Source organism: Podarcis gaigeae (genome assembly GCF_964106915.1).
Source record: "Podarcis gaigeae genome assembly, chromosome: 16".
NCBI lineage: Eukaryota > Metazoa > Chordata > Lepidosauria > Squamata > Lacertidae > Podarcis > Podarcis gaigeae.
The window spans coordinates 38,384,906-38,411,033 of NC_139693.1; the positions used below are offsets into that span (position 1 = coordinate 38,384,906).

Genomic DNA, 26,128 nt, shown 5'->3' on the forward strand with positions numbered 1-26,128 from the left:
TTCTCCTGTTATCTCCTATCTGGCAGGTTACTTAATTGGATTGCCTGGGGAGCCTGGCCGTTCTTTTGTAGTGATAAATACTTAGTTCCTGGGCCAGGTCACAGGCTCACACCCTATTCAAACACAGACATACCCTTAAGACAGGATTTGTGAAGGAAAAGACAATGGGGAGGCTTTTCCAGTTTGACCTTGCAGAAAAAACATTTGCTCAGTTTAGGAATCAAAATGGTTCCAGGTTGGCCTTCCTGTGCTGATCTATGTATGTGCTTGGTTGGTAAACTTATGAACATTATCATATATCTAAGACCATAAAATTCCTATCACACTGTGAGTGAATAAAAAGATGCCTAAAATATTGAAGAATGCTCTACACCATAGAAAGTGAAAACAATGTGAACTGGCAACAGGAAGATTTATTTCAGAAATGGAAAAGGACTTCCAGATCCAGTCTTAACCTTTTTTTCCATAGCAGTCAGTGCATTTAAAACACATGGCTTTCCCCCAAGGTTCCTGGGAACTGTAGTTTGTTAAGGGTGGTGGAAATTGAAACTCTGAGGAAACTGCATCTCCCGGGATTCTTTGGAAGAAGCCATTGTGCTACGGATGTGACCAAAGTCCCATTTGATGGCATCTGCTCTGTTTCTGCCCCTTGTGCGATGATGAGACTCCAACAGAATCAGACAAAAGTTTATAAATAAAAACACTAGAAATTTTTTTACACAGCTTTCCCCATGACCTACACAGCTTTACTGGGGAGTTTTGCACAGTGCAACACCTGCGTTCATAGTGTAAGTCACAGTATATGTGGTAACAGTAAGATGCTCTGTAAATAGGTGCCAGACAAAAACATTCCTCTACACCAACGGCCTTAGACCCATCTACGGACAGCCTTTTAAATGGTTTTGTACGTGGGTGGAGTCACTGTTTTTTGTTATGTATTTTTGTATTTCTATTCTAAATACAGTAGTGGTAATAAGAAATAGCGTGTGCATTTTCTCTGAAATGGAATTCGACTTTGAGAGGTGGAGAGGCAGAGCAACTGGGCTTCAGTTTTTACGACGAGGACGTGCAGCTACATTTAGGGAATGGGGCCAAACGCGACACGCGTTGCTGCGGATACTTCCCATGCAAAAGAGAGACGCGCCTGCGCAGTGCCTTCTCCGCGCCCCCGGACCTCCTCCTCATGGCTCGCTCGGGAGGCACGACTCTCTCCCGTCAGACCACACGAGCAACAAACTCTCGCGATGGGGCCAGACGTGTGACCTCTTACTCTTGCGTGAGCACGCACGACGCCGCCATCTTGGGAAGCAGCACCACGTGACTCCCAACGGTCGTCTCCTCGACCTCCTCCTTTTTGCCCCTCCCAACGGGGAAAAAAACCGGGCCTAGTCCGGCCCTCGAGCCTGAGGCAGCAGCTTGCGGGTTACTCCAGCGAACTACGAGCCGGCATCGGGATTCACGGAGGGGGTTCGCATTTTAGAAGCCTCCCCCTCCCCTTCGCATTCCTCTGAAGTGAGGGAAGAGCGTGAGGAAACGTCGGGCCACGTGACCAAGGGACGCGGCGAAGGATCGTCCGGGCAGCCCGCCACGTGATGCGAGGGAAGGCGGCGAAGGAGCTTGTGGTGACGACGCCGAGGAGAGCAAGGAGCACGCGTGCGCACTGGCCTTTCCCTGGGCGCGAGGGGCAAGGGAGACGGGCGGGGCAGAGGAGTCCGGGCGATGGTCACGTGGTTGCGCAGTGGCGTCGCGCGTCTCCGGGCAGAAGAAGGCGGCGGCCGCGGCGGCAGCAGCAACTCCAGCAGCCGAGCCGTCCTGCTGAGGTCACGTGGCGCAGCGTCACCCGCCGCCGCGAGCCTTCCCCTCGTCGCGCGCCGCCGCGCCGCCCCTCCCTCCCCCTGCCCTCTCTGCGCGAGGGGAGGGCAGGCGGGCGCGCAAAGATGGCGGCGGCGAGTTAGAAAGCGGCTGAGGCGTCGAGGAGGGAGAGCAGCTCGGCGGAAGGAATCCCGGCCAGAGTGAGTCCCTCCTGCCCCGACCCTTCTGGGGTGTTTTGGTTTTCATCCGTCGTCGGTGGGGGGCCCCTCCGCTGCCGCCCCGCCTTCTCTCTCTCTCTCTGTCTCTCGTAGCTTTGCTGTATTGAAGGAAGAAGCGCCCCCCCCCCGCGCTCCTTCCCCACACGCACCTTCTCTCAGGTGTTGCTCTCGCGTCCCCTCCCTCAGTCCTGCACAGGGGAACGTTTTCTGCCGCCTCTTCCCTCCCCTCAGCGCACCCCAGACGGGCTTAATAACAACAACACAGCGTAGAGCCCTGAAGTTCTTCTGTTGCATTGCGGGGAGCGGGCTCTTTCTTTTCCCAACCCTTCAGGTTGAGAACAAGCATAGCTGGCCCCATGTAACAGACATGAGAGAGGAGGAATTTGCTTTAAAACCACCCCTGTGAAGAAAGTAACTGAGCTGGTGTGTCGTCTCTTTCGCACACTCAACCCCCCCCCCCCAAAAAAAAATATCTTACGGGTTTTCCTTTCAATTTCTCTATGGTGCAAGGGGTCTTCTCCCTCCTTCCCCGTTAGGAATGGGTTTTTCTACTTTCTTTGTGGTTTATGCCAGGATACCAGGCTGTTGGAAAAGCCTTGCAGCTCCCTTTGCGGCTTAGCTTGGTGCCCTCGAGTTACTGTTGGACTGCAGTTCCTATCATGCTTCATCATTGGCTATGCCAGCTTGTACTGATGCGTATTGTAGTCTAGTGAAATATGGAGGACAGCACATGGGCTACCACTGGCCTAGTGTCTTCGTTAGGGCAGGGTCTTGTTTCCACCTTAATTGAACTAATCATCTAGCACCCCCTGCTTCCACACAGGCTGGGCAGAGAAGAAAGATGGTGAGGACTGAGTGTGTAACAGGTAATCAATCCCCTATATGTATAGCACTGTAATTGTATATGGTCCATTAAAAAATCTAATCATTTCTAAACCAAGGTTCTTCCACACACATTGCTTAAATCTAAATGTTAATAGCAGTGGATACATCAAGATTAGAGATAGTAAAGAAGCATGGTTTTGAAATAGCAGCTGGCTGTTCTGGCTTGCTCTATAATGTATATAAACATACTCTTTCACAGGCTCTTTCAACTGATGAGAGGTCAGAACAAACTCCACTGCAGTTTGCCAGTGGCAATAGCATGCTTGCAGATGGAGCCTTTTTCAGTGAGCTGGGATTTTTGTTTCTTTTGTTTGTGAAAGAAGTTACAATCTTCAGCTTATAGCCCTTTGTCAAAGGATGCCTTGAGCTACCCTGTTGAGGTGTGTAAGTTCTAAAGAGAATTGGCTGCATTTAAAACTTGAGGACAGCTGTAGTTTGTTCTGCCTGCCTGACTAAGCAGAAATCATTTTCATTCCTGGATGTTTCTAGTTCCCTTTCCTTATCTCAGCAAGCAGACTTTCATCTTTCAGTGAAATGTAAAAGTCTGCTACTAAGAGGGGTATTCTAGTTGATCAATCAATACCATGTGTATAACAATTACACAGGTGGAGCTAACCTAACCTGGAGGTTTATGTCCTGCACATGTGGTTTCTGTGGAAGGCTAAGATCTGGTGATCCACATAGGAACTTTTTTGCGGCATTCCTGTGGAATCAACATTGTTTGGAAAACATTAATTTGTGAAATAGATCCAAAGTCTGTTTAACCCAGCGCCAGGGAACCTGTGGCCTTCCAGAAGTTGCTGAATTGCAACCCATACCATCCCTGACCATTAACCCTGCTGGTTTAACTTTGTGAACATAATTCTCAGAGTTTGATAGGGGAAAACAACCTACCTGGATCTGTTTTGTGAACATGAGTATATTTTCTTGCTCCAAAGACAGAAAACTTTCTGCTTGAAATAAATGGTACTTTTTGAAAGCTGTTGTATTCAACTTAAAATCCTGATAAATGACGGTAGTAATTTTCACAGGCTTTCTTGAGATTCTCTTTTAATAATGAATATATTTTATCCGTGACCTAGTTTCATATTATTATTTATTAAATGTATTTATCATTGGTTACCTAAAATGTCTGCAAGTGACTTACATTTAAAAACATATACACAATACATTGTACTGTAGGCAAGGGGGAAATGTTTCATGCAACATATAAAAACCCCACCCCCAGTAACAGCTACAGGAAGCTTTGGTTGTAAACCAAACTCAACTGAATGTATCAAAGGCCTGGGTAAATTATCTCTTAGACTGGGGCTGAAAAGATTTCAGTGAAGGTGCCAAGCAGGCCTCCTAAAGAGAGCATTCCACAGATGTGGAACCACTATTGAAAAGGCCGCCTCCCTTTGCCACCACCACCTTCCAAGCCTCCCTCAGAGGAGGGACCTGGAGAAGGGCCTCACATAATGATCTAAGGGTCCAGGTATGTTCATTTCTGGAATGCCTTTCCCAATAACATTGGGCTCAGAAGCATACAGGCAACCAATTTAATGTGAACAGAATTGGTGTTCTCTTCTGTTCATCCTAAACCTGTGAGGCTGCAGTAACTGAAGCTTCCAAACTGTTTTCAAAGGCCCCATCCATCAGTTGGAGGGCAAAGTGTTGTACTTTATTAGAACCACTATAATCCACCTTGAAAATGATTCAGGTGGAAGGCTTCATATATATATAGAGAGAGAAATTGTCAAAACTTAGTAGAGCTCTTGATGAAGCTGCACAGAACTTCAGAGACCAATTCAGTTCATTCAAAACTCAAGGGAGAATAACCTTAATAGTAAATGTGTTTTAGTATTGCTTTTTGGTAGTTCACTCTCTGCTCTTCATTACTGGAAACTAATGGTATCACCTTACTTGTTATGGGAAGGGTTAGTCTAATGCAAACAGTTGTAGTAAAAGAAATAGAAATTGTGGCTCTGCGTTTAAAGTTAACAGTATTGGATATGGTCAGAGTATAGCAACCATACATGCTGAGCAGACTTTACAGAAAAGTAGAACCAAGTGATAATGTCCATATTAAGGACGCAAAGCAGAAAATATAAAAGTATTAGGGGTGATACTTTATAATTTGGCCAACTTATCCAGGTGGCTGTGGCCAACATGTGATACCCCTTTCTTATGTGACACGGGCACTCCTGGAAGAGAGTAGAAGAACCCACTAGCTTATGTGTGGCATAGTCACGCCTGCACTCCTGCCTACTATCATGCGCAGAAGACAAGATCCCTGGCCATTGGCCATTCTTACTAGGGCTGATAAGAGTTGTAGTTAAGCAACATATGGAGGGCTAAGGGTTCCCTATCTCTGACCTAATACCTCAGACTTTAGGTGCACTTGTCAAAACAGTTGCCCATCCCTGGCTTGGCGAAACAAGGTGTGCAGTCCTCTTAACTATGAACTGTTGTCAGAATCCCTCTATATTCTAACAGCATAGTTGCTGTAAACATAGTTATTTGTAATTTAAGTTCCACTGCTCTGACCAAATCTTCCAATGCCCTGATTTTAAACATGTTTATTAGAAGCAAATCCCAGTGACATTATGGTGGTTCTTTGGAACAGTAGAAGTGTGACATAACCTAATAGTCTTTACCTAACAGGAACAGTTCTTCACCTAATTCCGTGAAGACTTAAATGCTTTATGAATAATTTTATAAGTATTTGTAACTTCATAGGTGCTGTAGCTGTGCTTGTGGAAAGTGTGCAGGAGGATTGTCTTCTTGAGTTCTTGCCACTTAAACCACCTAATTGTAAATTTGCTTTGTTTCAGAGATGGTGGAACCAGGACAAGATCTGTTGCTTGCTGCTTTGAGTGAGAGTGGAATCAGCCCAAATGACCTGTTTGATATTGAGTCTACAGATATGGGTCTTGCAACCCCAGCTCCAGCTGTTCAGCAGGTTGATAAACCAAAAACACTTAAATTTGTTACTGTAATAACGTTTGAGCTGCCTTTTCTTTTCAAGTACAATGCTGATACTGGGTGATTGAAAAGGGAAAATAATGATATTTAAAAAGTTACCTATTCTACACTAAAACAAAGTGATAGATTGGATATGAAGCAACATGGCTGTTGAATAAGTGTGCCTAACTTCAGTTTGGGTGCTTTAGTGTTGTGGCTAGAGATAGGGTGATAAAATCTAGGAAATAAGCTTTTCGGGTTATGTGCTGCTCCTAGTGGTAGAAAGTTTGGGAAAGTTTCTCCTGTGACATTGTAACATTTTGTATTTCTGCCTGTGGTGCTGCTTACGTCTTGCAAAATTTTAAGCATTTAATAATATTAGATCCATCACCTGGTCAGTCTTGTCTTTCAAATTAATTGCAATAACCTAGCCTCATTTAAGCATTTCGATTCATGCCATTGAAGTCATATGGAGAGAGACTGCTTTCCCACTCTTGCTACTATGCCCTGTGCTGCCCTCCTCTTGATACTGAGGAGGAGATGTGTGTAGGCTAATGGTGTACGCTATAGCATTGTTTCTCAACTGGTGGCCATATGGCCCCCTGGGCCCCCCCAGGTTATTTCAAGGAGGCCACAGGTAAATGGGGGACCGTGACACAAACAGAAGAAAATAGAAAACAAGTAGCATGAACAGAGAAGTGACCATGCTTCCTAGTGGATGAATCGCCACACGTACTCTATGGCAGCATTGCTGCCCCTTCTCCTTCCCACTTCCGCACTCCACTACTGTTTGCACCAAGCTGTCCGGTAGGACAGAAGGGCCACAGGAAGGAAACAAGATCAGAAGTGAGCCATGGTCGGAAAAAGGTTGAGAAACACTGAGCTACAGCACTGCGCTTGCATGGAGAATGCAGAGTGAGAGTGAAGGGCACCACTGTCACTCCATATAGAAACTCCGTCGCAAATGTCTGAAGAGGACTCGTACAATCACTATATAAAAATAAGTGTTGTGAGGTCACAGTTGTCAGTGTTTTTCATTTTTCAGAAGTATATGCAGGAGTATCTTGTGTGGAATATCTGCATACGTGTTGTGAGCACATATTGCATGTCTGCGCATACAGTATCTTCTTTGGGATATATCTAAGAATAAAAGCTCTCCAACTGTCATTTGGTACTAACCCATTCACTCAGGTTGCAGAGCAATTTCATTGCTGGTTGAGAGACCAACTGCCTTTGGCTTCCTCTTGACTGTAGACTGTATTAAATAGATAAATAAAAAGGCATAGCAAGTGAGATGCTTGTCTTAATTGAATGTTGTGTCCAATATATGTTCTCTCTGTCTTTCTTTAGTCAGCCCCAGTTAGTGCCTTAGAACTGGGCATGGAGACTGAAGCATCACTTGCTGTTAAAACAGAACCACAGACTGCATCTTCTCCAGCTGTACTGAACATCAGGGTAAGAGACGTAAAGCCTTAATTACCGTATTTTTCAACCTATAAGGTGCCCCCTGTTTTGGGGGACTCCGATTTAAGAAAATGGGGGGAGATGTATCTGTGTATAAGATGCCCCCAAACTTTTGACATTATTTTTAGGGGGAAAACCTAGTCTTATACACGGAAAAATACTGTAAGTATTTGAGTTGGAAATTTGCCTCTGATGGAATTGATTACATGAAGAAAGAAAAATGAGTAAGGACAAATTTCCTGCAGATACCTTGTTTCACAGAATGGTTTGAGCTATGAAGAAACAGTTTTTTCTATGGGAAAGGTGTTAAACTATTGCATACCATGCTGATTCATGTATATATTGTATGGTTAGGGCCAAATCTATCTTGGGGAGGCAGTTTACTTGAGTATTTTTGGAACCCTTAGTATTGTATATGGTGCTTCTTAAGACCTGTTGTACTAAACAGGTCCCAAACTGCCCATACTATCAACATTGTATAATGCACTGTTCTTGATCCGTGAATGAAAGCCTTATCCACTCAGAACAAAAACATTGGATGCCACCCACTATTAAAATGACAGCTCAACAAAAAAACTAAATAGTAATATGGAGGCGGGAATCCAGGAAAATGTCTTTTAAAAATTACTTAACTTTTACCTAAGTTAGGAAACTTGTATAGGGTAAGTTGTGTTGAGAACTTTTCTGATGCCCCAAAGTTAACTTAGCATGTATTTTTAAAAACAAAAAACAAAGCTTTATAAGTACCCCATCTTAATTCCCTCCCCACCAACTCACAGTTGCTCACAGTTTCTGCATGCCATTATTATTTTTTTCATTCTTGCTGCATTGTTGGCCAACTCCTGCCTGCAGAGTATATATCTACCCATTTCCTCCATTCATCGCTTTCATTATATTAATTATTGGAAGCACTACTTTTTATTATAACCAAATTTCTAAAAAAGATAAGACTTTATACAAACACTTCTGTCTTGCCCAGCTCAAGCAAGCAAATGAGACACTGCTGTGGAGTCTGAAATTGAAACCGGAACTATTCAGTTTTACATTTTTGCTTTCACTTGCAGGCCAGGACTAAATAACAGTTTTAAGTTTGGTTTTCCAGCAAACGGTCATGATCTTTCTGTTCTTTCTGCAGCAACCACCATCAACTACAACCTTTGTGTTGAATCAAATAAACCAGCTTCCTACTCTGGGAACTACCATAGTAATGACAAAAACAACCCCAGTCACCACTACCAGGCAGACGATCACTGTAGCAAAAATTATACAGACCAGCACCACTACCAGGCCGTCAGTTGCAGCGCCAGCAGTTCGGAATGCCCTGACGTCCACAACTCCCAAGGACCAGATCCAGCTAAAAGATCTGCTAAAAAACAATAGTCTTAATGAGCTGATGAAGCTGAAGCCACCTCCCAACATTGCTCAGCCGGTTGCGACAGCTGCAAGTAAGTGGCTTAAGAAGCTGACTGGATGGAGTATTAGTTTTGGGGGGACTTGAACAGAATAATCTAGCATGCTCATTGCAGACTCTTTAGCCATTTGTCTTTATGCTGGATCACCTTTCCTCAGCTTGATGCTTTCCACAAGTTCTGGACTACAGCTACCATCTTCTCTTATCATTGGCCACATTGGCTGGGGATGATAGTTCATAGTTTAAAACATTTAGAGCAGGCTTCCTCAACCTCGGCCCTCCAGATGTTTTTGGCCTACATCTCCCATGATCCCTAGCTAGCAGGACCAGTGGTCAGGGATGATGGAAATTGTAGTCTCAAAACATCTGGAGGCCCGAGGTTGAGGAAGCCTGATTCAGAGGGTACCACATTGGAGAAGGCTATGTTAGATATTTGGTATTCAGACTGATTTTTTTTGCTACAGCATCATACAACAAAATGGTGTGCAAGCATAAACTGGACAGGCCAACTATGTTAATGTGACTCTTCTAAATAAATAGTAAACTTTGTAGCATGTAATACAGTAGGCCAACCTCGGCCAACCTGATGAACTTAGCAGGCAGCACTGCTGATAGAACTTGTAGGCCAAAATGTCTGGAGGGCACCAAGTTAGTGAAGGCCGATGTAGGTGAATTGCTGGGCATGGTGTGCATTAAAAGCTAACCTGTGTCATGAAGTTTACATTTGAGTACCTTTACAAACGGGACTCTTGTTTAGAACATACTTGCTGTGTTTCATTTTCTCTAAATGCAGACTGTGATGGAAAGCAAACCCTTGCAGAAAGATACAAGGCTCCTCTGGGGGGGGGGGTTATTTCTGTGAATGAATAGACTCTTCTTAGGTGGCATAGAAGCACATGAATGTTTTCTTGATTAAAAAGCATTTACATTGTTACCTGTTGTGAAAAATCTCCTGTGAAAATAGAGTTACATTTTAGCCTTACATTCTCATTCATAAAGATGTGGTGAAATTGTTTTCTTTAAGTACACTTTGTCCAGGGGCCATGGATATGACACATGGAAATTAAATAATTTCTGCAAGTCTTTGAACATAATATACACATCCCAGAATCATATCAAGTGATGAGTACTATTGCCATATTATTGATTTGGATGGAGAGAGAGAGAGAGAGACTGCTAAATTATGTGTTCATCTAAATAATCTAAAAATTATTTAGACCCCAAAATGTTGACTTTCTTCCAGAAATAATTGTAGTTTCTACAATGGTGGTAAATGCCACCAAATCAGGTAAGATAAACTTTGGTTTCACTGCTAAGACTGGGAATTGGGCTTCCTCTCTTTAACCCACCCTTCAAGGTGATCCAGATGTAAGTTTGATTTAACGGTGGCACCTGCACTAGTAGCCCTGATCTAACAGCCAGCAACCTGTTTAGTGTTGCTGTGGCAGAACCTGTTGAGAAATGTTTGTTTGTTTGTTTAAGATTGGCAGAAATTTATATGCTCTGACTCAGCATTCAACTATAGAGAAGATTTGATTGTATTCTAGAAAATTTAATTTGTTATATAGTAACTTGGAATTTTTCTCTTTGTAGCTGATCTAAGCAATGGTACTGTAAAAAAGGAGGCATCTACTAAAGAGGTAGCAAGAATATGGATAAATGACATGAAAATGAGAAGCTTTTCTCCTACAATGGTAGGTGCAACTTCCTCAGCAGCGAGGTATACATTGCTCTCTAACGGAACACTGCTCCTGAAAATTTTAGTTCCCTGCACCCAGAAGCCAAATATAGAAGCTACTGAAGGAGTGCCTGCTCCTGTAACAAATAAGTCTACTCCTTAAGATCTACTGAGGTCTTGCTCTGCTTATCCAGAGATTAGAGAAAGCCTTTCTTTTGTGGTACTGTGACTTGGGAATTTCCTACCCAGCTATATTCACAGGTGCCTACAGCTGTAAAGATTTAGGTTTATTTTTAAAAAATAAATACCCCACCTCCAAATTGTTTCTGGTTTCTGTTGGACCCTTATAATGATGATGATGATGGTGATGATAATGGAAACAACAATAACAATAATAAATATATTTAACCATCCATTTATAGCATGCTCTAAAAATATTTCCAAGCCAATCCCAATTTAATATTTAAATTTTAAATGCATACATACAGTGTCTGTCTCTCATTTAGTTCATAAAAAGAAGCAAATGAATTAAAGATGTTTCTTTAGAGTATTAAGATTGATAATCCACAAAGTTCATGTCCCACTTTCTTCTCTTAACTTTCCAATGTTTGGCAAGTTTGCCGGAAAAGATCTTTAAAGCCTTAAATTTATGCTTCCAGTATTAGCTCAAATTACAATGTTAATTCGATTCATCCACTGGAATGCTTAAAAAGAAAAATCATTAGCGGGTATTTTATTTATTCTTCTCTTAGTCCCTGCAGATTTTATTCCATGCAGATCAGTAGCTCCTTGCAGGGGGCCCCTCCTCTTTCCCTCTCGGGTGTGGATCCAATTGATATACCGTATTTTTCGCCCCATAGGACGCACTTTTTCTCCTCCAAAAATGAAGGGGAAATGTGTGTGCGTCCTATGGGGCGAATGCAGGCTTCGCGCAGATCTCCACAAGCCGTGGGAGCCCTGCGCTGGGCTCCTGCAGCTTGCAGAGAGTTGCCCGCATGCCGAAGGCTGGGCAAGACTTCGCTTGCGGAGAGTTGCGTGTTCTGGGGGCTGGGGTCGGGGGAAGCCCCGCGCCTGGGGAAAAAATAATTCCCCCCCTTTATTTCCCCCCCAAAAAACTAGGTGCGCCTTATGGGACGGTGCGTCCTATAGGGTGAAAAATACGGTATTCTTATTAAATCTGGCCTGGATTCCTTTTACTTTTTAGAGAAGTCGCTGCTTTAATGGCAAAATGCTTTCATGAAGCATTTTATTGTGAGGTCTTGATCACGCCGTGTGTCTGTGCTCAATGTCAGAGCTCCCATGGCTCCCTCCAGAGCTTTGGGGGGCTACTAGAGGGCGTTCCTGACACCACTGGAGCCTTCAGAACCCGAATTTTCCTTTTGGGTTTTTTAGAGAAGGTGCATTGCTAGTGCTCCCTTCCCGCCTCCTCGCAGCAATCGGGTTGCTCAGGATGAGCGAACCCCATCGTCCACCATAGCCTGCAGCACACTGGAAGTCTGGCATAGCACTTTTAAAAGATAAGCATTCTTCTCTCTTGGTGTAGCAGAGTCTTTTGGCTCCATCTTCCTGATTAGTCTTTAGCGTTGCTGTTTCTGTATCACAATTTAACAAATATTCATCTTTGCTGCAGAAAGTTCCAGTAGCAAAAGAGGAAGAAGAGCCTGAAGAAGAAGATGAGGAAGAAATGGGTCATGCAGAGACGTATGCAGAGTACATGCCCATAAAATGTATGTTATTCAACTGCATAGGTTATTCAACTGTTAAAAAATATTAAACTACTATATATAGGTATACCAATATCTTTCTTGTAAGTAGATAATTGTAGTGTTTATGTGTATGTCTCCTACCTCTGTTCATTTGAAGACTGGGTTTCAACAGATCTCTAGATTCATTCAGCCTTCATTGGCATAATTTAGACAATAAAATCATAAGGGGGGGGGGAACCATCCATAAAAGATGTCACTGTGAACATCTGCCTTCTTCACTCTCCGCAGATCTCTAGATGTTTTTCGATCTAGTGTTGCAGGGGCTAGAAGGATGTAATAAAACATACTGGATAGTTACACAAATGGAAGTACGTGCTGCCCAAGGGGAAATGCAGGAATTTAGGAGAGGGAATTCCTTGCATAGGCAGAATTGCCTTTGTGTTTATCCAAGGCTCCTTTTAGGATATCACTTCAATGGATTATTTCTTCAGGGCATTTTTGCCTCTTGCTTGAGTAAGCAATCAGCAGATGTTTGTTTCATGTGTTGAGTACATTTATGTCCTGCATCTTCCATCATGGAGCTGAAGGTGACATGCATGGGATCTCCCATCCAGGCATTCTCCCAACTCAAACCTCATTAGCTTCAGCAAGGTGGCTTTATCATGTGGTCTAAGGCAGTGTGGTTGCTTTGCATGCATCTAATTTTTTTGTGGAGCATCTTTAGTCTCTTGCATTTCTTCAGGAGATGGGACTAGGCCTGTACCATCACATGTAAATCTTGCAAACAAGGCTGTATATAAATCATGAGTCACACTGAGATAGAACTCTAGTTTCTGCCCTTTACTTAATAAACCCTCAGAATTCCTGCTGGCTTTGTAGATTAAGAGCCTTGTATTTAGAGCAGTTCTTAGCTTTAGTTTTATAAAGAGCAAATGTTTGAATTAGAGTCACTAAAATTTTTATCTTGCTGAAGTAACCTCTGATAGGATGTTGCCTATAATATTTGTATTATATTCTACAAACAGTAAAAATTGGTCTGCGTCATCCTGATCCAGTGGTAGAAACCAGCTCTCTCTCCAGTGTTACCCCTCCAGAAGTTTGGTATAAGTCTTCAATTCCTGAAGAGAGTATTGATAGTGGCTGGCTGTCAGCATTGCAGCTTGAAGCTGTTACATACGCAGCACAGGTATGTCATGGTTTCATGTTTACTCAAAACGAACCAATTTCCTGTTCAGCTACAGAAGGTGTGGGGTTGGCGTGTAACTTCTCCTATGCTGAATCTTTTATCTTCCTTTTTTTTAACATTCTGCAGCAACATGAAACATTCCTACCCAATGGAGACAGAGCTGGTTTCTTGATAGGTGATGGTGCAGGTGTAGGAAAAGGAAGGACCATAGCTGGAATAATATATGAGAACTACCTCTTGGGTAGAAAAAGGGCAGTATGGTAAGTAGAGATCACTTAAATTGGGGGGGGGGGGTGCTATGTAAGCAAAATCCTTAACATTTTTTTTTGCCTGTATCTTCACAGTTGTGTTTGCTCTCTCCTAGGTTTAGTGTTTCAAATGATTTGAAATACGATGCAGAAAGAGATCTGAGAGATATTGGAGCAAAAAACATTTTGGTTCATTCATTAAACAAGGTGTGGATTTTTTTACTATGTACAGTTGAAGCAAAGTATTAGGTATGCTTGTGTGAGATGCATGTTATGTGAATGCTGTATATCTTAGACATGTTAAAACCTGCTGTTTATGGTTTTGTTGCCTTCCTAAGTTGCAATACTAGCACCTAGTTGCTTAGAATGCCGCTATTCCAGTGCAATATTATAAAATCAAGATGTTGGCATGGTGTTAGAGCACTGCTACAGACTTGATGAAGACTTCAGGATTGGGGTAGGGTGGGGTTGTCCAGTTATTTAAGCACATGACAATTGCTTGCGCTTTCTTGAGTTTATTTGGGTAGAAATTTCCTTCTGAACTCTTCCACTGAAATTTGTAGTTCTCAACAAATTTAGTTGTGGAAAATGTTTCGTTAGTCCTTTGCTTTAGAGCATTGCATATCTTGCTAGACTTATTAATTAATATGATTAGTTTTATGAATCATCATTTACATGGGTCTCCATGTCTTAATTATCTCTTAGACATTCATAGATTTCACAAACCTGCTATTAAACTTGCAAGATTATAGTAACAAATGAGTTATTGGCAACTAGATGTTAAATATACAGTGGGAAAGAGTCTTATTGATCTGGGTGGAAGCTCTGCATAACATTTTAACAAGTTCTTGGAAAGAACTGCATTTGTGCAGGTTTCTGATTGGGAATGGACAGATCTATTTCCAGTCCACTTCTGTTTTGCATGTGTTCACTCATAAATCCACTCTGTTCTGCATCGTGAATTTTCTTAACCACACTACTGTACAGTAGTACCTCTAGTTGTGAATGGGATCTGTTCCGGAGCCCCGTTCGTAACATGAGCAGAATGCAACCCGTGTGTGCATGGGCCGCGATTCGCTGCTTCTGCGCATGTGTGTGACGTCATTTTGAGCGTCTGTGCGAGCGGCGAAACCTGGAAGTAACCCGTTCCGTTACTTCCGGGTTGTGGCAGGACGTATCCTGAACCTAACGCAGCAAGAGATATGACTGTACTCTTTTCTTATGCCTTTTCTTATAAAATAAGCATTTTGGAACATGTTTGGGCCAAGAACTTTGTCACAAAATGTGAACAAGTGCATAAACTGAAGGATAACTGCTACAATCTGTGTATTGGTCTGGGAAATACAAATCAAGTCAGTTCATTAAAAAATGTGTACTAAACAAAATCCTGCAGTATCCCTATTTCTAATAAAGAGCAAAGTTGTACTGAATGTGCCACACCAGTGCCACTTTTCACACTGAATAAAGAAGTCTAATGCTCTTTGCAGGGTTGAATATTTGGGCTTCTTCCCTTACTATAGTGTACTGAATGCTGGGAGTTGGCCCACCTTTAAGGAATTGCATTTCCCAGGGTTGTACAGTTACAGTATAAAAGGGTATTGTAACTTGTGACCATAGATTTCAGGCAAAAAACATTTCTCCATGTCTCTTGGTATTAGAACTATTTCAGCAGAAACAAAAAGTGGCACAGGCACAGACTTGCCAAGATTAGGAACATTTGTCATTTGAACTTTAAAAATAGAGGAAATGTGTATGATCTTTGTAGGAGAAAGTATAGATATTAAGATCACTGTGTTGCCCTGTGTTGCTTATATTGGGTACGTGCATCCTGTTGCAACTTTACAATAATTATATTGATGGAAATTGAATGTTGGATGTACAAGTTTATAAACAAAGTTTAAGGAACTAATACTTGTAAGGAACTAATAGTTGTGCCAGTTGCAGGGTGTCTTTTATACTAATACGGTATTTTTATTTTAGTTCAAATATGGAAAAATTTCTTCAAAACACAACGGGAGTGTGAAGAAAGGTGTCATATTTGCCACCTATTCCTCTCTTATTGGAGAAAGTCAGTCTGGGGGCAAATATAAAACCAGGCTCAAACAACTTCTTCACTGGTGCGGAGATGACTTTGATGGAGTTGTATCTTTTCAGTGTTCTAACTTGGTACAATAACAGACTCTTCCCATAGCTCTTTAAACCTGTGCCTGCACTCACTTTCTTAAGCATGTGCGTCTTGCTGGTTTTAAATTATTGGACTCTCAGTCACTTGGGAAAGACATCTGTCAAGTGTAGAAGTGTTTCTAAGCAGTCAAACATTTGTATTTATAGTTAAATGTAAAGACATGGATGTCTAGTTAATTAATAAAAAACTAAACTGATCTTTAAGCTGCAGTATTTGATTGACTTTTTAGCTCTTAGTTGATTGTCCAGATGGAGCACCTTTTCTTACTTGCAAAATCTATTGTTAATAAAAGTACACTACTTCTAAAAACTGTATATGTTAAACATTGTTTTGAGGTGTCCCTCATTCTCTTCCAAATAGAAGGAATGATCTTACAAGGTGTCCACTGAAACACATGCATATATATGTCATACCAAAACAACCAATATGCACATTTGATTGACTAATATTTGTATGATTAATCGGCTGCTGTTGCAACCCTATCCAATTTATCCGGGAGAAAGTCCAACTGAACATAGTGAGGCTCACTTGCAAGGAGAAATGCTTAGGATTGTGCTGCATTATTTATTTATAATTGGGTAACATTACGACCAATATTTCTGTTTCACTGTAAGTCAAAACTTCCTTGGGAGTAAGATTATTTTTATTATTAATGTCTATTCCTTAACAATATGTTCAGATAGTATTTGATGAATGTCACAAGGCTAAAAATCTTTGTCCTGTTGGGTCATCAAAACCGACTAAGACAGGTTTGGCGGTTCTGGAGCTGCAGAATAAACTTCCAAAAGCCAGAGTTGTCTATGCTAGTGCCACAGGTATGTACTCTGTTTTAAATGTGGTGTTGTTGTTTTGTTAAGTTGGTGGAAAGGTATGAAATTTAATCTAGATATTTGTTTTCAGGTGCATCTGAGCCACGCAATATGGCATATATGAACCGCCTTGGGATATGGGGTGAAGGAACTCCATTTAGGGAGTTCAGTGACTTTATTCAGGCTGTTGAAAGAAGGTAAGTTGTTGACTCCATATGTCAACTCTTGTTGTTTAATATGCAGGCTATAACTATGTGGTAGAGCTCAAGATTTATATGAAGATCCAGCATGAAAATGGTTATCCTCAGTAAGATGGCTCATGGGAATGGTCTGACTCTATAAGACAGTTTCATATGAGGTGTTATTTGTTATCAAGTTGCACATGGCTCTTGAAGATTTCCCTGTTTTAGAGGGACAACTCAGGGATTGAATTTGAAGGCAACATTATTTGCCAGAGGATGTAAGAACAAACATTTAATTCCTAGACAGAGGAGGGAGTATTTCATGTGACTCAGAAATGAAACTGATACTATACTAAATCTGGGGAGCTTCATGAAACAAATTAGAGACTTGCTGTAGGAAAATCTGAATTGCCTTCTAGTGAAATATGGTGAATTGCCTTATTCAAAATGCATGCTTGTAAGTAGAATACCTAAATGTGAAGACTATTCAGTTCAGTGCCAAACTTCCTAGAGATGCAAAAGCAGTTGTGGGAGGATCTTTTCTGTAGAGGTCTCTGTCAATGATGGCAAGTAAAGGACCCATTTCTACCTTCAAAAGCAGATACTGCATTGCGTCACTTGGAAGTTTTATTTTTTATAGAAGTATCTATATGCCACCATACTAAAATATCGCTGTGGTATAAAAATCAGACATAAAACACCAATATAAATGGTCCAAAACAATTATTAAACTGACTAGTCAAGAAAGTTTTAAATAGCTGCAAAGGCCTGTTGGCATGAAAAGGTCTTCAAGAGGTACCTCAGTCAAAAGCTGAAGGTGCTTGCTGAATCTGCTGGAGGAGTGTTACACAGCACGGGGCTGGTGACTGCAATACAAGTCTCTCTTACTGGATACTGCAATCAGATGGCTCCAGAAGGCCACATTATCTAGTCCTTCAGTCACAGAGCAGGGTCATTTGCTCACCTGGACCTTGCTTTCTCCCCTCCAATAAAAGAACAATCCAAGCCATAGGGTGCCGCACTCAAGCCGGATGCAAATGCAGGAAGGGATCCTGCTGAGCTGAGAACTCACATACTGCAAGCGTTTCTCCACTCAGTTGACATTAGCTGTTCAGGCACAGGAAGGGGGTGAGAATGCCTTCTGGGTCCTCAGTTGTATGTTCCCAGGAGACTTCTTATTTGAGGCAAAGTCCATGTCATCTAATGGGACGCGGGTGGCGCTGTGGGTTAAAGCCTCAGCGCCTAGGACTTGCCGATCGAAAGGTCGGCGGTTCGAATCCCTGCGGCGGGGTGCGCTCCCGTTGCTCGGTCCCAGCGGCTGCCAACCTAGCAGTTCGAAAGCACCCCTGGGTGCAAGTAGATAAATAGGGACCGCTTACTGGCGGGAAGGTAAACGGCGTTTCCGTGTGCAGCTCTGGCTCGCCAGAGCAGCGATGTCACGCTGGCCACGTGACCCGGAAGTGTCTTCGGACAGCGCTGGCCCCTGGCCTCTTAAGTGAGATAGGCGCACAACCCCAGAGTCTGGCAAGACTGGCCCGTACGGGCAGGGGTACCTTTACCTTTACCTTTACCATGTCATCTATTGATGTAAATAATAGAAAGCTTGACAGATTCTCCCTTCTCATGTCTCTAGTGTGTTTTTAAAATATGGTGCTTGCAACTCAGTCTGGTGGTGATGTCATTGTGTGATAGTGCTTGAAGATATTTGTTCCATTGAAAAACCATATTTAATCAGGCTTTAATACAACATTAGCTTTCCCTTAAAAAATCCAAGAATTCTCTATTTTAAAATAATTTCCATCTTATCAATTACCTTGATGGTTCCTTTCTGTTTGTTTGTTTTCAGAGGTGTAGGTGCCATGGAAATTGTTGCTATGGATATGAAGCTACGAGGAATGTATATAGCAAGGCAGCTGAGCTTTTCGGGTGTAACCTTCAAAATTGATGAGGTTCAGCTTTCACATCACTATGTTAAAATGTATAATAAATCTGTAAAAATGGTAAGTGTATTTAAATACAGCATTTTACATGTTAAACTAGGCACTGTACCTTTTGAATTGTAGTTGAACACACAGACCCTAATCCACACTGGTGTAGGGTGGCTGATCAGGTGGGTCCAAGGTGTAAATGAATATTTGCAGGATGGGGGGGTAACTGCCACTCTTAAAGATGCAGTAGTGTGCCTGCTCCTCGGTGGGAGTGAACCCAGCAGTTTGTGAAAGCTGTTGCCCAGTTGCACATGTTGTTGGGGAAGGTGCGCAAGAGGGTGATGGCCATCCAGATGCTTTTGAAGGATACAGATTATCTGGACTCATTTCAGTTGGGGTTCAGGCCTGAGTTAGGGACTGAGTCAGCCCTGGCTGCTCTGATGGAGGGCAGAAGGGGAGGTGCCACCCTGTTTCTCCTCTTTGATCTCTCAGCAGCTCTTAATACCAACACCCAAGGTATTTTGCTAGATTAGCTGTGTAGGTTGGCAGTTGGCAGTACAGTGGTTCTGCTCTTACCTAAAGGGTTGTATTAAGGTTTGTGGTGGTGGCCCTCCACATACATTGAAGCATATAATGCAGTAACCTGAGAAAGATCCTTCTTGGTGCTGATGCTCCAGTTGGGGAACTTCTTCCACCTGACACATTACTGATAAGTTTTCATTATCAACTGTTTGTTGTAAATTAAAGCCTGTTAATTTAATGTTGCCTGTTAAGACTAATACCACTTGGTTCTTTAACTAGTGTGTTTTATATTTATTTATTTATTCTACATGTGAGATTGATATTACAATAATAAATAATATTTTAAATAATTCAAATTAGTCATGACTAACGTATCCCATTGATTTCAGTGCTATGTGTAAATTCTCTGGATTGAGACATGCTTGTACTATGGAAATAAAAATATTTCCTTGAAAAGTTGGTTTTCATGCTCTTATTGGTGAAGGCTTAGGAAGAGGTTAGGAGAACATGTTTTAAAATGTTTCAAATAAGTTATTTTATTATTTTATCACTGATGTGTTTCCCATCCTTCGAAAATGCGGTTTTTTTACTGGACCTCTCAATACATATTTGTAAAGCCTGTAAGAGATGGCTGTCACTTGTCCTGACTTTTAAATATTCAGGTGTGTGTCTTGTACATCATAATGTAACTGCAGTCTTCAGAGTAAGATTAAAAGCACTAATGATAAAATTATTGATTTGAACAAAGTTACAGTGATCATTCTATAGTGCAGTAGTTGACAGGGAACCCTGGGACTCCTCTGTGAGAAGATCAGTGCAGTGAGTGAGTTTCCCTGAAAGACAGAATACTCATTGTTGCTAGTAGTCTTTGGCAGTGTTTTATCATGGGGTATATTCTTGTGTGGGAATGGAGAGTCTGTGGCTGTCCCGATGTTGTTGGATTTCTAACTCCCGCCAGCGCCAGCCGGCATGGACAGTTATTGGAGAAGATCAAAGTTGTAGTCCAACATCTGGAGGGCACCAGGTTCCGTCTCCCATTTTAGGGTGTATTCAACTCATAGGAGGCAACACTGAGGTCCAGTAGTTATTGACAGCACTCTTTCTGAATTGACTAAGCACCTTAGAATGATACATCCTTGATTCCCTGAAGGTAGCAAGTTAGAAAAGAACTGTGATAAACTGAGTACAGATAGGTAGCCGTGTTGGTCTGCCATAGTCAAAACAAAAAAAACTACTGGAAAGAATTTTTTTTGTTGTGATAAACTGAAACATTCTTGGACAAATCATCTCAGGTTAATCTGTTACACTGTAGAAGTTCATCATATTTACTTATAGAAAAAATTATGGTGTTCCTTTTTCAGTGGGTAAGTGCCAGGGAGAGATTCCAGCAAGCAGCCGACCTCATTGATGCTGAGCAGCGGATGAAGAAGTCTATGTGGGGCCAGTTCTGGTCTGCCCACCAGAGATTCTTCAAATACCTCTGCATAGCTTCCAAGGTGAAAAGGGTGGTACAGCTGGCACGAGAAGAAATAAAGAATGGCAAAGTAAGTTTCAGGTTGACTCTAGAATGTTTTCAAAACATGGCTTCATTTTCTCAGGGAAATGTCAGAGTGACTGGATGTGTGGGGGGGTGGGGGGGTCGGATATGCTTTGTATATTTGGAAGAGCTTTAAACTGAGTGTTCTTTTCTCTCTCCAGTGTGTAGTCATTGGGTTGCAGTCCACGGGGGAAGCAAGAACCTTAGAAGCTTTGGAAGAAGGTGGTGGGGAACTGAACGACTTTGTTTCCACAGCAAAGTAAGACTCCTATCAGTCATACAAATCTGGGAGAAGTAACTTAGTTTTTCAGGTTTTTGGAAAATGCAGAGAACTGTACATTAAAAATCAATATAGGTTTTGCCAGCAAGCTTACTAAAAAATGAACATGAAGGGAGGGAGGGCTCACAAAGTGGAGGAGGAAGAGGGCAGGCTAATCAACTGCACTCAGTCTTTCAGTGCTGTTTTAAAACTGCAAATGTTGGAGATGTTTGTCCAGCAGCTGCCTTTTTTCTTCACCCCAAGCAATCAGAATTTCTGGAAACTCTTGGAATTCTAATGAGAGCGTACAGTGCTTTGAGAACAATAGGAAAGAATATTACAGAACTTAGTTGATCTTTTATCCTGAGGAAAAGTTTGTGCCAGCTCTAAAATGATCGCATAGCTGCTACAAGTTTCTCTACTTTCATTATAGGTGCTGTACATAAGTTTATGTATTCACTGGGTTGTATCCAGCAAAGTCCTTGCATAAGTAGAGCAACTTGTGCTTCCACACCAGAGCGTCCTCCCCCTGCACACCCCTAATTGCTCTGGTGTATTGGGAGGAACCCTGGGAGCAGGCCTGAGGTGTATGTGGGTTGTGGGACAAAAAGAAGCAGGAGCCATGCGACTTGCACAGTGACTTTGCTGGGTATAGCGGCACCTTGTAGGCTATTTTTAAAAATCTCATCTCTGGTTGCAAAATGTTCTTTTAATGATGCAGCCTTCTGCTGCATCATTGTTTATAGAATCATAGAATTGTAGAGTTGGAAGGGACCCTGAGGGTCATCTAGTCCAGCCCACTGCAATGCAGGAATCTCAACTAAGGCATCCATGGCAGATGGCCACCCAACCTCTGCTTAAAAACCTCCAAGGAAGGAGAGTCCAACACCACCTGAAAGAGTCCATTCCGCTGCCGAACAGCTCTGTCAGAAAGTTATTTCTGATGTTTAGTCGTAATCTCCTTTCTTGTAACTTGAATCTATTGGTTTGGGTCCTGCCCTCTTGAGCAGGAGAAACCAGCTTGCTACAGCTTTTGACAGCCCTTAGATATATGAAGATGGCTATCATAGTCTCCTCTTTTCCATGCTAAGCTTACCCAACTCCCCCAAACATTCCTCATAAGGCCTGTTTTCCAGGACGTCAATAATCTTGATCCCCCTCCTCTGCATACATTCCAGCTTGTCAGTATCCTTAATTTGTGGTGCCCAAAACTGGACACAGTGCTCTAAGTGTGGTCTCATCAAGGCAGAATAAAGTGGTACTATTACTTTCTGTCATCGGTTTGCCTCTGGAGCTCTGGAAATTGCAATTTCATGTAAGAGGGGAGATGGTTTCTAAGGTCTTTGGTTTCTTAGTTGATTGGTCTTTGTTCAAGCAGCATATAATATAGTGTGCTTTCAGTGACTCTCACATGTCAAGTCATGGTCCTTCATAATTTTCTGCCATGATGCAGTACTGTGGATGGTCTTCCTTCGAACAGTATTGACCCAAGACTAACCAGTCCCCATCTGATTCATTGCCGCTCTTGGTATGGCAGTTCGGACTGAATTGAGATTTAATAGCATCTGCCTGAAACAAGTCAGACCTTCAGGAAAATACTACATAGACAGCAGCATTTAAAAATGCTGGGAGAAGAGAAATTTTAGGTTGCCCATTCAACCAAGCAAAACTGTTTTTTCTTTTTTAAATCTGCAGGGGAGTATTTCAGTCTCTCATTGAGAAACATTTCCCAGCTCCTGACAGGAAGAAGCTTTTTAGCTTGCTGGGAATCGACTTGTCTGCTCAAAGTAATAACAACTCTCCTAGAGACAGTCCTTGCAAGGAGGACAAAATGAAGAAACGCAAAGGTACATAGTTGTAATGCTATTCTAATATAGTTAAGATAGCAGTTAGAGTGTTGGACTAGGGCCTGGGAGACCAAGTTTCAGATCCCCACTTGGCCATGAAGCTCACTGAGTGAACTTGGGCCAGTCTCTCATTCTAACCGACCTTACAGGGTTGTTGTGGGGAGTAAATGAGGGGAAGAGCCATGTACGCCACCTTGAATATTGGATATAGATAAAATGAAATGAAATAGGAAAATCTAGCAGTATTGGCAAGTAACTGTGTTCCCAGGTGTGCAAGGAAGACTAATCAGCAATTGTATAGAGCAGGGAGTCTTGGCACTGGGTCACTGAAGAACTAATTCAAGCTACTGGTACACTGATTTTTACCCACACTCAGCTGCAAGCTCTTCCTTACTTGAACAGACCATAGTGTCTGTCTTCTGCTGTGAAGCTTTTTGTCTGAAATACTTACTATGTTTGTCACTTTCTCTATTGCCTGAACTGATTTAAATATCAAGAGATGTGAAAAGCAAATTTCATTTGAACCACCCTTTTTGTAAGTGGTGCTCATTTAATTTTGAGTGTTCAGAAATTGATTGCAGAGGGCTTTGCACTGCTCGTTCTTACCATATAGGGACGTAATAGGCCTGCTGCACCACAACAAACATAGAACCTTCAGCAACCCCTGCTGTTATATATGCCTCCCATCCCAGTTTCCACATCAGAGTGACCCAGGGTCCTAAACTGCTTTGCTCCCATAAGGACCCTTCTCTCCAGCTCCTTAACTTTGTTTAAAATATTATAACTGGTACAGTAGGTGATAACAGCAGTGAAATATCATGACTTGTTACGGGAAAAGTCTCCATACAGTTAGAACAAGCAAAGGGAAACTCACACACATACGCACAACCTTGGGTTTTTAACATTTGGCTTGTAAACTTGGCAGTGTCCTGTGAGGTTCCCTCATCTCCAGCCCTTTTTTATCAGTTCCAGTGAAGTTGTAATTTTATACTTTGAAGAAGACTTGAAAGGAAGCCTGTTAATGTGTAAGGAGTACAACAGGACCCTTCCCCCCCCTTTTCTTTTTCTTTTGATATGGTTTTCCTCCTTGTTAAACATCCATAAATAATAAAAAATCTACAAAGTCTTTGCTAACAACCCATAGAGAGAATAGTGGGGGTAAATGCCACTCAGTGATAGCCACCTCTTTATTACCTTTCATATGAAAAAGGTGAAGAAATAAGCAGAGAAGCCAAGAAAGCGCGTAAAACTGGCGGGCTAGCTGGGAGCAGTTCTGATGAAAGCTACAGTGAGTCGGACATCTCGGACAATGAAGAGAGTGATAATGAGAGCTCCAGGTTCTTAAGCTCTGGGGAAGATGATGACTTCAACCCATTTAAGGATGAATCTAGCGAGGATGATGAAGATGGTGAGATAATAATGGGTATCATGGAATTTAGTATTTCTTTTCAATTGTTGCTTTGCTGCATGTGCTGCCACTATTCACAGTAGTATTACTTTGCAGAGGCTGAGTGTAGTACTGTCACATTTTGTGGGGGGATTACGCTCCAGGGCTATACACACAAGCATGTATACTTGAACTACTCGCCTTGCAAGCATCCTTACCTTTCTGGAGCCATCTAGCAAGTGGGCCTTGATCAGTTCTAGAATACTCTTGTTCAAGCTCTGGAGTGCTCTTGTAAGAGAGTTCAAGAGGCTGTTCAAGTTCCCACAAGATCTTGCAAGAGCCATGTAAGCAAGGCTTGGAAGCTTCTGTGCTGGGAAAACCCTGCACAAAAGATCTTTTAAGCTTTCTGCTTTCCATACATTTACCGGTAATTTGTGTGATTTCAGCCGGCCAACCTTTAAGCACATAGAACTGAAACCGCATGTGTTATATGTTCATAAGTTACAATTGTACTGTTTTTCATTAAGCTGATACAAGATTTACCTACAAAAGAAATTGCTCTGGTTCATAACTTTCATATTTTTCCAGAAGTCTTTTTTTCTCCTTTAATACATTTTATTTTTCTTCAGACCCCTGGCTAATTAGGAAAGAACATAAGAAAAATAAAGAGAAGAAAAAAAAGAAAAGCATAGACCCAGATTCCATTCAGAGTGCCTTACTAGCGTCTGGACTTGGATCCAAACGGCCCAGTTCTCTTTCTTCCACAGTAGTTACCTCCTCTACTACAAATACGTCTGGTATGTTGAATGCAGCTTCTGAATTGGCTTTTGAAGTCAGAATGCTCCTTCCAGCAAGGGAAACAACACTTTCACATTTCTAAACACCACCATTCCTTTTTTTATATATATGCTGCAGCTAACAGTAATACACATACCAGCTATGTAACAAGTCAGGATGCTGTTGAGAGAGCCCAGCAGATGAAAAAGGAGTTGCTTGATAAATTGGAAAAACTATCAGAAGATCTTCCTCCTAATACACTGGATGAACTTATAGATGAACTGGGTGGTCCTGAGAATGTGGCTGAGGTAGGTGCTGGATCTTATGTAACTGTGTGGGAAGCAGACCTGTAGTTTGAGGTGTTATGGTGTGCACACATAAGAGCAGGAATTGCTACAGAACATCCACATACCTTAACATGTTTAACATTAAATGCAATTAAATAAAGATTTGATAAACCAAAACATAATTTTATAAAATAAAGCCTAGTGATGTTCATTCCAGTGCCTTTGCATTAATTGGCCTAGAGTCAAACTACCTTCCACTAATAACAGGGGTAGCAAACCTATTTTAGCCTGAGGATTACATACCCTTATGGGCAACTGTTGATGAGGACTGCCTGTCCACCCGCCCTTTCTTTCTTTCACTCTCTCTCATATCAACAACACGGATGGTGACATTGTCAGTAAAGAAAGAAGGTATTGCCTTCAGTGATTAGAAGTCCAGAGTCTTGGATATCCTGAGCTTCAGGTGATGATGCTTCCAAATGGAAATATCAGACACTAATACATAAGGAATTGAATGGAAGGCAAAAGTTATTGGGTAGAGAAGTAGACTGGGATGTCTTCAGCATGTAGGTGTTTTAGAAAGCCAGCACTGCTGTCCTGACTTCCCTGCTCCCCCTCTTTTGTCAAATAGGAAAAACCAAACAGTTGCAAAAGCAACCTTTTGTTCATAGAGAAGTTTTTAAACACAAGTTCTTCCGTGTCCCTTTAAAAATAACTCACTGGCTTCTGACCAGTCACTGTTTCACCCCAAACCCACCAACCCCTCAGTTCTTACTTCCATTGGAGTGAGCCTTCAGGTGTTATCAGGACACATGAGGAGAATAAGGGAAGCAGAATTAATCTTAACCTAAAAG

The 26,128-nt window shown here is 42.0% G+C and overlaps 1 protein-coding gene across 2 annotated transcripts in view; it reads left to right on the forward strand.

The window, feature by feature from the left end:
* The first annotated feature begins 715 nt into the window (after positions 1–715).
* SBNO1 (strawberry notch homolog 1) overlaps positions 716–26,128 on the forward strand; it is a 39,098-nt gene continuing 13,685 nt past the window's right edge. The window contains exons 1-19 of one of the 2 annotated variants that reach the window (XM_083716887.1): positions 716–3,090; positions 3,185–5,859; positions 7,212–7,316; positions 8,461–8,770; positions 10,330–10,430; positions 12,045–12,141; positions 13,146–13,306; positions 13,433–13,566; positions 13,671–13,761; positions 15,535–15,696; positions 16,419–16,554; positions 16,640–16,745; positions 18,577–18,730; positions 20,542–20,724; positions 20,879–20,976; positions 22,672–22,823; positions 24,034–24,231; positions 24,840–25,007; positions 25,126–25,295. In XM_083716887.1, the coding sequence (XP_083573013.1) occupies positions 5,734–5,859; positions 7,212–7,316; positions 8,461–8,770; positions 10,330–10,430; positions 12,045–12,141; positions 13,146–13,306; positions 13,433–13,566; positions 13,671–13,761; positions 15,535–15,696; positions 16,419–16,554; positions 16,640–16,745; positions 18,577–18,730; positions 20,542–20,724; positions 20,879–20,976; positions 22,672–22,823; positions 24,034–24,231; positions 24,840–25,007; positions 25,126–25,295 (2,652 nt within the window). In that variant the 5' untranslated portion in view covers positions 716–3,090; positions 3,185–5,733. The remainder of the gene's footprint in view (positions 3,091–3,184; positions 5,860–7,211; positions 7,317–8,460; positions 8,771–10,329; positions 10,431–12,044; positions 12,142–13,145; positions 13,307–13,432; positions 13,567–13,670; positions 13,762–15,534; positions 15,697–16,418; positions 16,555–16,639; positions 16,746–18,576; positions 18,731–20,541; positions 20,725–20,878; positions 20,977–22,671; positions 22,824–24,033; positions 24,232–24,839; positions 25,008–25,125; positions 25,296–26,128) is intronic. The other variant, XM_083716886.1, reaches the window with a different exon arrangement.